General features: G+C 37.3%; 1 protein-coding gene across 1 annotated transcript; it reads right to left on the bottom strand.

Annotated features, from left to right (window-relative positions):
• Positions 1-302: 302 nt before the first annotated feature.
• Positions 303-11,113, bottom strand: LOC104625171 (adenomatous polyposis coli protein-like). The gene is made up of 3 exons (XM_010292732.1): positions 11,033-11,113; positions 1,444-1,528; positions 303-508 (listed from the first exon to the last, which is right to left on the bottom strand). Exons 1-3 carry the CDS (start codon positions 11,111-11,113, stop codon positions 303-305), a joined length of 372 nt encoding a protein of 123 aa, XP_010291034.1.
• Positions 11,114-11,134: the final 21 nt, after the last annotated feature.

Genomic DNA, 11,134 nt, shown 5'->3' with positions numbered 1-11,134 from the left:
GTCCTTTCCAACCTAGTGTTTCTGTGATCTCCTAATAAAAACAGAATAACCTTCAGCCAACAAACAGTAACAATGAAAGGCATATATGAAGAAGCAGTAGAAATTGTATCATGGGTTTTAAGCCTTTTACATTTTTTTGTGTGTGCATCTAAGTATCATGTAGATTCCTGGTTTCCTTACCTGTCAAGACAAATACACCAGCAATCAAAGCCATATGCATGATAGCTAAATACTAGGTGTGTCAGTAAACTTTCATGTTAAAATTAGAAGTCAGTCCCTACTGGATGAATAAACAGGGAAATTTACCTCTCTTTTTCTAGCTCTTCTAAATAACCAGTGCTTTCTCTGCTTCCATTCATAAATCCTCTTCTTGGAAAAGATCCCATGGGAACAGGACTGCACTCTCCTGAACGGCTTGACACAGACCCTTCCCGGCTCCCATATGAACGCGCAGACACCTTTGGCCTTAACTTCACTCCAGGGAAGTTGGTACTTTCCAAGTTCAGTTCTGGATAATAAAGAGCAAATGCTTTCAGAGTTGAAGTTCAGCAGCACAAATGTAGAAGCTCATTTCTATCTTATTTCCTGAACAAATCCATGATTTTTGATGGAAACATTTTGCACTGGAATCCACAGAAGAACATAATGTGAACAAAACCAATCTTAATGGTACACTTGGCATATCCTAGTCATCTAAGCAGATGGCCAAAATGCAATCCTGACAATCAGAAGAGTATCCTCACACGAGCCTGCCTGCCTCTTTCCCAAAGGACTTAAGAAATGGGCAGAGTTTTGCATAAATGGCATATGAATTTTTCTTGTGGCCCACAATAGCTTCTTCCTCAGAGATCCTGCAGATGCTTCACTGTCATGTAAACGGTGACAACTCTGTTCACCACAGGGTCCTTAAATGTAGACATCCCCTATGATATTTCTGGTTTGGTGGTAGGGATAATGGATGTATACAGGGAGTCAGTGGTCTGGGCTTGCTTTGCACATCCCATATAATGCGACAGCACACATTCCAGCAGATGTTCTAAGGAAGGGGGCATCAATTTGCAGTATGGCAGATACAATTCCAATAATATGATATGGAGGGGGTAGGGCATGCAAACAAGTTTAGAAAATTGGTGGAACTAATCCATCATTAATTTAAACAAGTGTATTTTTTTCTGAAGAACTGGATGAAATGCAAGTTGTATCAAAAGCACTTAATATGAAGCCCAATGGTAACAGTAGCAAAATCACAAAAGCAGCATAGAAGTATGTCTTTTTTGAGAATGTGTCTTAAAATGCCTACCAAAAATAACAGGCACTGAGACTATGCCTAACCCATCAAAGTCAGCACTGGAAAGAAGATGCAGCTGAGTTAGAAAACTTCATCCCAAAGGAAAAACAACTGAGAAACAAATGAATCTACTTAAAACATAATTCTAGATTTACCTTTAAGTCGTTCCAGTAAGTCAATTTGTCCAGAAGATGCCATTGCCTCATCTTCAATACTTCCTTGTAGCTGTTTCAGCACCTCCTGTAAGAAATTAAGCTTAATTAAAAAATCCTTACAATAATAAACCACAAGGTAAATACAACTTATCCTGCCCTCAAGTGCACGTTTACGTAACAGCTACTGGAACACTGATGTAAACAGTATTTCATGTGATCAAGTGTCATAACTTTAATTACCATCAAATATATTCTACAGTATTTCCCCAAGCACTGTCATGTAAAGTATATCCTGAATAACTCATCCTCTCTGATAATCCAATTTATCAGCTTATTTAAAAGTTCTTCTCAAAGTGAACACTAGTTACCTCAAATTTACAGATGGAGAAATGGCAGCATAGAGAAATTAGTTAAATTTCTCCATCTGTGTGCCTAAAGTTAGTCTTCTAAAAATAAAATTTGGATATATAACTGAAAGTTGCAAGAGTACCTTGAACACCATATTTTTTCAACCTCAAAGGTATGAGAAGTAATCCCCAGGATTTGTTTTCTGCCGGGCCTTAGCACCACTGTAAACCAGCAAGGAGCATCATATTATTCTTACTACTGCTACCACCACCACACCTGTGAGGAAAAGACTTAATACAAGACCATGAAGGAATCTTATTTGGCTTATTACTACTACTCCTACTGCACCATGCCTCCAAAAAAGAGATCTAGGACTCCTTCAGGCAGCTGAAGCTTCAAAGCTAAGAATATTGCCGTGTGCTATTGAAACTATGTATGATAAAATTATAGAGTTAATTACATATAATATACTATAAATATAATGTAAATTAAGCTGAAGGAACATACTTCTAATGCACAAAAAGATTCAGAGTAAACAATGACTACTGCACTGAAAGGGGCTTGTAAGCCCCCAGGTCCCTAATGCTCAGTGGCCTAAATTCAGGTAGAAAATTAAATGCAAGTTAGTGAATGCCTTTTCTATATCGTAATGGCAGATACATCAATAGTGAAAATAAATTGAAAAGACTGGCCACAAGGCAAAATGCTCTTACTAGAATTTAAAGTATCATTTTTCATACTGTGGCATAGAAAGTATTTTTAGAAGCAGCAAGAGTCAGGAAATGAAAACAATTCTGAATAATGAAAGGTGCTCCGTACTTTTCACACATAAAACTCTACACCCACAATTGTACTTCTGTTCAGACCTGAAAACTAATGAGTTTTAGACAATTTTAAAAAATACCCACATCACTGTTTTGCGCTTTTAAGAACCTGGCATACCTTATTGTCAACATTAATGGTTCTCGCAACTTGTACAGAAGGTAGCTTTTAAACATATTTTGCTCTTTTCAAAGGAATGAAAATGGCATCCACAAGAAGTCAAGATGTTCTTTAAACAGACATACTACTGAGCTCTTCTGTATTCAAAATGTTGCTCCTTGTACAAAAAAAAAAAAAAGTAAAAGGATTTTGAATAAAGAACTGCACAGGGTTCTGGGGCAATAAACTCCAAGCACTAGACTCAGAGCAGCATAGTCACTGCAGCCACCCACCATGTAATTCCTTCCTCTAGGAAGGAGGAATTCTGGAGTACAGACACACAAATTACTTTTACACCGTTTTGTGGAAATACTTCTGCAGGTGGAGTTGAGGCCAAATTTCCCAGTTCACATGTTGCCTGACTGATAAGAGTCAAGGTGTATGTCTGTGTTCATGTTTTAGCTTGGGTCAGTCTGACACCAGACTCCCATCTGCCCCACCAGCTGCACTTCAGTGCGCATCGCAGGGTAATCTCTGAGTGCGAACCAAATTCATTCCCGATCAAACCACGCTAGCAGTTACACTCAGGACTGCTAATGAGCATTCACTCCACGGGACCAGGCTGGGGCTAGTCCAGAACAAAAATCCCCTGAAACATATATAGTATGCATGCTGGGTCCTCAACATAATTCATCTGCGGGTTTGCTCTGACTGCACTACCTGTTAATGCTGGCATAGCCTTTAGGATCAAGTCTGGTGTGATAAAATCACTGCTCTTGGAAAGACTTGTGCTTGTGCTTTTAAGTACATTCAAGGGCATCCTCATTCGCCATATGGCTCAGCCATCTCTATACATAACACCTGCCTTGTCAGCAAAGTCAGGCAAACAAGTAATCCGCTGTTTTTCAAAGGACTCCTACATTATCTGACATAAGGGCAGATAACATTTGCAGACAGCAGTCTTAGCTTAAAAGCCTAAAAGGGCAATGTAGATATGTGGAGTGGTCTTGGGAGTTTTGTAGGCTTCTGAAAGATCTGTCAACTCAGATAAGTTTAGAAATAACTAATGAATCCCCTTCTTCTCAGAACAGCACCTTGGTGCAAGGAAAAAATGCAATACAAACTTCCAACCCGTCCTTCTGCTCCCTTCTAAGAAGCCTCTTTCTTACCTCTTTGTGTGGCAGTTCTGCTATTTCAGAAATTGTATGTTCAGGATACTTTCCTGCATAATGAGTCTTCCTGCTCAAAAAGCCAGTATGAACATATAAGTGGAAATACTGTCATCTTTTCCTGTGCTACCAAATTACATGACTGAGGTGTCCAGGCAGCCAGGGACTGCTCTTTCTGAGTATTGGCAAAAGCTAAACATTATCATACTGGATCATCTTTCTCAATTTTCTCTGCTACAATTCATAAATTTAGGTACTAACTTTCAGATTTTAAATGGCCCACTGTTCTTCAATTGCACACGCATTTTTTTTTCAAGTTGGTAGGTAAAGTGTTCTTTTTTACATTTTTCTACATTTCTTCTCTAAATTTCTACCATTGTTAAGGTAACAATGCCATTATGAGGCTATGACATCAATTTCGAACTCAATCATGGCACACTTGGAAATCTAAGTTGACATAGCAGACAAAGGTTAGAGAGGGAGATGCAGCCCCTGGGCCAGGTAATGGTGGAAAACAACGCAGTATGCTAAAACGACAAATCAGGGAATTTACAACATTACTTGAATAAAGGAACAAAGTAGTTTTCTGCAATAACCCATTTGGAGGAAACAGAGCAAGTTATCTATTACTATGATAACGTGAATTTTTATTTATTCACTTATTATAACTCCAGGACTCAACACTAATGCTGTTTATGTGCAGTTCTCCTATTTCTTCCCCCAAGATCAACACAGCGCTTTGAAATAGAGTTTTTCCACAGTAACTTTATATCACGTCTGTTATCATGTCTGCTAAATAGTATAACATCTTCTCCACAAATAAACCTGACTCAATTTAAGTTTAAATTAATATTCTGTTTAGTTATGGAAGTTTGAATAAATATATTGGTAGTGGTTTATAGCATCATTCTAAGCAAATTCTTTACTGACATAGTACTGACTTACTGATAAAATGCACAAACATAAATGAACATAACCATAAACATATAAATATCTATGAGGAAGGCTGCAAAAGTTTTTTTCTGTTTTTTTAAAGACTGTAAGTCAAACTATTTTAATGGTCATTTAAAAATAACCTAGTTTATCTTGTCCTACTGGGGAAGTACAAAAGAATGCTTTTGGAAATGGAGCCATCCCTATGACTCATCATCATTTAAAAAGGTTTCTGTCTTCACAGTCTCTGGACTGTGAAGTACAGGAACAATGTCAGGGGTTTGGGGTTGGTTTTTTTTTTGGACTTTATGAATATAGTCCTGACCTTACAACTACTTTATGGATAATTAAATAAAAAAAGATCAGATCAGTCAGCGAGTAACTGGAAAACTACTGAGAAGCAAAGCACCTTAACTAGCATTACATGCACCCAGCTAAGTGGTAAGGGTTGTAAATAAAATTGCTTAAGGGCTGTGAATTTATTCAAGCTGCTAATAAAGAACAGAACCACAGAGGAACAACACTAGTGCCAGATTTCAAACCCCAATGAATAAAGATTTAAAAGTATATTAAATTTTTTAGGACTGTAAGCATAAATATTATTCATATTTAGTAATATTTCTAAAGATGGTATCTGTAAAAAGACATTCTGGTGTAGACATATACCTCTCCTTTGGCAAGAAAAGCAGCACTAATGAAAACTTAGACAAATCAGATACATTTGGTCTTCTGTAAACACTACTTGCTACCCCCGTCCCCCGCTTTAAACAGAATTACTTGTATTCATTTTTCTAAAAGTTTTGTGTGTTCAGAGAATGCCAGAATAGATGAAAATCATCATGAAAATTAAATAGGACATCACTGGCAGCAGTATGCCAGATATACTGACAGGCCAGTATCAGTCAGAATACTGAACTAACAAGATGTTTTGAAATCTACTGGATCTTTTAAATGTAAACATGAGACTACATCTAAAAAGACTTCCAACAAAAGCTGTTCTATCAATCCCTTTTTAGTAAGACACTCTTCATACCTGTTCCTCCTTTTTAGCTAATAACTATACTTGGACCCATATGAAGCGACATTCCTGTTACCTACACACATGCATATATATACACACACACAGACTTCACTGTATGTTTCTTTCAATGTTTGTAAACAAAACCCTATTTGAGTTATCCTTCAGTTTATTTTTTTTAAGTTATGCTTATCTTGGTTACCACTATGTTTACAACATTCGAGTACAAAAACAGGTTTAACTGCACAAATATAGAAAGAGTTTACAATTTCAGACAATAACTGAACATCCATCTTAGCACCATATAGGATGGAAATAATGCACACCGGATGACTCAGAACTACTATTTTTAACCAAATCACCAACATTTTTAAATTAGAATATTCCTGACAGCTTTTGTACTCATGTTTTTAACCCAATACGCTGAAAACTTAACATACAATTGCAGTCTAAACTGAAAGTGATTTTTGAAGTTCAACCCAGTGCTGTACATTGTTTCAATTATTATTGGTTCAAAAGGGCAGGGAAAAACATATACTAAAAGTACATATACTAAAAGTACATCCATCACTCAAATTAAACAAAAACATTAGATGTCAAAACAGCAGGGGTAGAGATGGACACCAGCATACTATTTTCTATGGCATTTATAGATAGCAAACACTTAAGTTCAAGGTCTCACTCGACCCATCATAACTATATGAACTTGACAGTGCCTTAATACTATCACACATGGTACAACACACACAGAGGCCAAGTGAGAGTTATGGAAGAGGCTTTGTACTCCTATACATTTTGGCAAATTACACTGCTGCTTAATCAAGCTTGGTGGGAGCCCTTCTAATTGCCTGAAGTGCCAATCAACAGCTCTGGGTGCTCAACCCTATAACCAGGCCCAATGGTCAGCAATGATGACAGCACTGCTGACCGAGGTGAAACACTGGAGCAACTCAACTTTTAACCTTGTAGAAAGAGGAAAGCATTTGTTATGTGAAATGACATTGTTCATTTTAATTTCAAACAATGTCATTTTCTAAAAGAAAAATACTCTCTTGGTGCCACCACACTCAAGAGCTGTCACTTGCTGTAACCGCATACTGAAGTCTGCTAAGTTTTTAGTGCAAGCCCACTGTCAGATGAAGTAATGTTATCTGATTTTATGCTCAGGAAGAATGCTGTCTGAAGTAATGTCTGTAACTGTATTATATCTATCTATCTCACCTGCTCAATTTCACCTAAATTCTACAAAAAAGAAAAAAAAAAAGAAAGAGAGAAAGAGAGAAAGAAAGAAATAGAATAGGCCTTTATTCAATTTTCCAACCAATTTGGATTCTGGCAGAATCACAAAGATTATCCTAAAAAACTACTTATTGTGAAATCATACCAACAAACTTAAAAAGACACAAATCAAATATAATTTAATGCCACTGCTGCTTCTTTACTGCTTAAATAAATTCACTGGCATTTTAAATGTCTGTGTTTTGTAAGATGCTAAATGGCTTTTATAACTGCATTTTTAGTTCATATGAACTTAAAAAGAGTTATTTGCAAATGTCTATCTGCATTAGTTGTGCAGTCACTGAAGAGAACAATGTCCCAGAACTCATTACTTGGCTCAATTTGTAATAATCAGTTCAGCTTACGGGAGTTTCTTTCACTCATACATTATAATTTATCAAATGACATGAATATCTTCAAAATTACTTTTATTTTTAGCAGTATTTTTAAAGGATCTAGCGAATGCACTATCCCTCGCACATAATACTGTACTACCAGTATTCTTCTGCCCCATGACACAATCCTGATGTGACAGTCTCCTTTATGTGCCTTTAAGACTGACATCACCTCTTCCATTCTGAAAGGCATGGGTGCATGGGATACCATAAAAACATGTAAAATCCAACTGAGAGAAGGAAGGTGAAAGCTCACATTAGAAAAAAAAGAAAAAAGCATATAATGTTTCCTGTGCTAACCGTTATTACAATTTCCCCGTGAAAGATTTAAAAAGTTCAAGTGCTTACATGTTGAGAAAGGGAGCATAGAAATTAAATGGAAATCAAGCATATATTGGAAAGAAAATACTGGATGAATTCACACAGGACAACTTATAGAAACTCAGAATTTAGCATATATTCCACAAATATTTATACAGGCAAGGAATGTTACTACTGAATCAATGGCTCTTCTCCATACTTGTTCATCAGACAATGAATTTGTTGAAAAACACTGCAAAATAGGATTTTCATATGTCGAAAGTAAAATCTTTATAAATTTAGCCTCAAAAGAGGCATTGTCAATGTCAATGAAAGACTACTAGGCAGCAAAAAGAGAGTAGCTAGTAGTCTGCCAACTTGCCCCTAAGAATTCTCCAGATGAACAGCCTTTGTGTGTAAGACTATAGGGAGCTCATTTCATTCTCACACTAAACTAGCTAGTTATTATCATGTACAGTAAAGATCGTTCATACAGGCAGTTAAATAAAGCAAATATGAAGACATCAGGAAAAAAGTAGAAATCTGGTATGGCTACTCAAAGAACAAAAGAAGGTGTCACCATGTTCTGTCCACTTTTATCACACCTGTTGTGCAGGATGGGTGAATACAAAGCTGAAACAGGCTTTTACCAAGAGCAGGGGTCTATGTGCATTTCCGTTGGCTTTCACCAGGAGCAGGGGTACATGGGCATCTGCTGTGCAAATGCCTATATGGCTAACCTTTTGGAAGAGGACGTGACTTTCAAAGTGTCAGATCCTTTGCTATTACTATATTTTCAAAGTTCTCCCTTATTAAATAGGTATAATGTAACAAGGACAGTGAGCTTGTACTGAATTTTAAAATCTATATTATTTCAGAATAATTCAGTAACACCAAACGCAAAGTATACGTTATTATTGCATCAAAATATTTCAGTAGGTTGTAACTAATGTAAGTGGATTTTGAGCACTGTCTGTCCAGGATGTCACAGTGCTATGTAAGATTTGTATCTCACAATTCTGACTGAATTCACTCCTATTAGCTCAGCTGTCTGCAGCATTTCTAATGGTGACTGCAGTCGTGCAATTTCCATGACATACGTGACCCACTCACAGTGAGACCACAGCTCATTCAAGGAGACATGGTTTGGCCAAGAAATGCAGCTGAAAGAGGGGGATGGATTTTTATTTTAGTTTTAATACTGTAATTTTTTTTTTTTTAAATAAAATACATTTTCCGGGAAAAAAAGTCCATTTTTTCCTTGCACACTACATTTCTGTCAAGAAGGAACTTTCAAGAGAAACATCTGACTCTACAGATCATTATATACATGAAAATCTGTGTTTAAAGACTTCATCTGCAGAGGCAGAGTAGAAAATAACACTATTTTATACAAGGCTGTATTTTCAACCTTCCTGTGAGCACTGAGTCTTCTAACTTTGGAAGGTTTTTTTGTAGAACAGAAAAAATTGTATCATAGGGTGCACAACCAGTTGACAAAATCAGGGTGGCATTGCCTACCTTAAAGCTGGCATTTCCTTAATATTTGGATGAGCAAACACAAATAAAATGCATTTTAAGCCTTTTTTTGGTGGTATTTTTTTCATCTAAAGAAAAAAAAAGTAAAACTATTGTGTAAATTACTATTTTTTTTTTACTTTATTTCAATTACAAGGTTTGTTAGCACTACAAGCAAAGAACAGATCTGGGGGTCAGATTCACTGCAATGTCCCCACCATTGAAAACTCACATAAACAAGAATTTCACAGAAATTTAATTTATGCTTTTGGTTTATGGATTCCCTCACAGATCTTCCTTCTCAAAAGCCGTAAGCTTACTACACAAACTCCTCGTTTGCTGCTGCACCTTGAGCTTTCTTCAAAACAGTTCTAGTTCCTTCTACATTTCCCTTCGTTGTCTGTTGTAATTTATGTTCCTGCTTAAAGCTCGCCTAAAGCTGAGCCACAACAAAATTCAGTGAAGTATCAAAGAGATCAAGACAAAGCCTCTACTGTGTGCCAGACAGAGCATGTACGAAAACAACCTTTAAAAAACGGAAGTTTAGAGAAGAAAAACAAGCTCTGTTAACTCAGCAGAGTGCACAGTACCATATAAATACCTCCCAAGAGCCAAGAGTACAAAGTATTAAAAAAAAACCCCAAAAACCCTTAACTTTGGCCACATCACCCAGAGCGCCAAAAAATCAGTCAGACAAAATGAAGTTGACTCATTAGAGTTGGCTGGAAGATGCATGGAAACCATGCCAGGACAAGGGCAGATTCAACAGAGGCACCACTTTCTGAGGTACGCTGCTTGCATGGCAACGAGCAAATGAAGAGCATGCTAGAAGGTTCTCATCAGTTGGTGACACACAGGCTAATTAAGGACGGAAAATTTATGCTCAACTGCTGCAAGTAGTGAGCAGAAAAAAAAGTTTCTTTCACTAGCATCTGTATCCAGGTAAACAGGATTTTTTCCAAAAAGCTGGAAGCCAGGCACACAGAGGCAGAACTAGGATGATGTGAAAAACACAAATGCCAGAAACGAAGGATACAGTAAAAAACAGTAATGTGTCCACAGCCTCATAGCAGCATAGTATTGACATGACAGGATGACCATGATGCTTTGCAACTGCTTCATAAATTGTAAGGGAACTATGGATCATACTGGCAACTTAAATTCTTCAACTTCTCTGGTCCTTTATATAATGATCTAGCAACCCTGGTTTCCTAAAAAAACACAATCAAAACCACCAAAACCAAAACACACCACTTTTTAATGTGACAAAAGTTATCCTAGTGCCAATTTAACTTCACTGAAGTTAAATTAGCACACACTTTAGCCCCAACTGACGTAAGTACAAATTTTCACCAAAAATCCTGTCCTGAAAGTATTTGCTGAAGTGTCCTCCAGGAACATGAAATCTAACACACTGGGGACCATGGTAGTTTTCAGGTGGCCAGAGCTTTGTGGTGGATCTGCTTAGACCTCTTCATTAGCACTTTTGGTTGACACCCCTAAGAAGCCTGAAAAGCTTTTAAACAAACCAAAAAGCTGAACTATAAATCAGGATAATTAGCTAGCCTTTTAATTAAAAATATTAACCATGCGAATGACAAGAAAACGTTACCTGAAGAGACACTTCAATTGCTATTCTTCAGTCTCAGTGCAACCCCCCCACTGCCCACCGCACCCTTGCAGGGCAGATGTGAAGTGCAGAGCGCTACCTGGTCTGAGAAAGGGCTCTCCATCACTGGCGTCTCCATTTCCTGCTCTACAACAACATCTTTGAATTTCTCTTCAGCCATGGGCTCCCAGGCTGCTGCTGT

This window comes from Phaethon lepturus, unplaced genomic scaffold (assembly GCF_000687285.1).
Source record: "Phaethon lepturus isolate BGI_N335 unplaced genomic scaffold, ASM68728v1 Scaffold27288, whole genome shotgun sequence".
Taxonomy (NCBI): domain Eukaryota; kingdom Metazoa; phylum Chordata; class Aves; order Phaethontiformes; family Phaethontidae; genus Phaethon; species Phaethon lepturus.
Note: the sequence above shows the minus strand (reverse complement) of the source record. Positions and strands in the feature narration are given on the sequence as shown.

What these genes read in the sequence shown, in the direction of transcription:
- LOC104625171 (XM_010292732.1), bottom strand. Translation starts at nt 11,113, where the DNA reads ATGGCTGAAGAGAAATTCAAAGATGTTGTTGTAGAGCAGGAAATGGAG. An exon ending in AGAGCCCTTTCTCAGACCAG is followed by an intron (nt 1,529 to 11,032) that starts GTAGCGCTCTGC and finishes AATTTCTTACAG; the next exon opens with GAGGTGCTGAAACAGCTACA. An exon ending in CTTACTGGAACGACTTAAAG is followed by an intron (nt 509 to 1,443) that starts GTAAATCTAGAA and finishes TTTATTATCCAG; the next exon opens with AACTGAACTTGGAAAGTACC.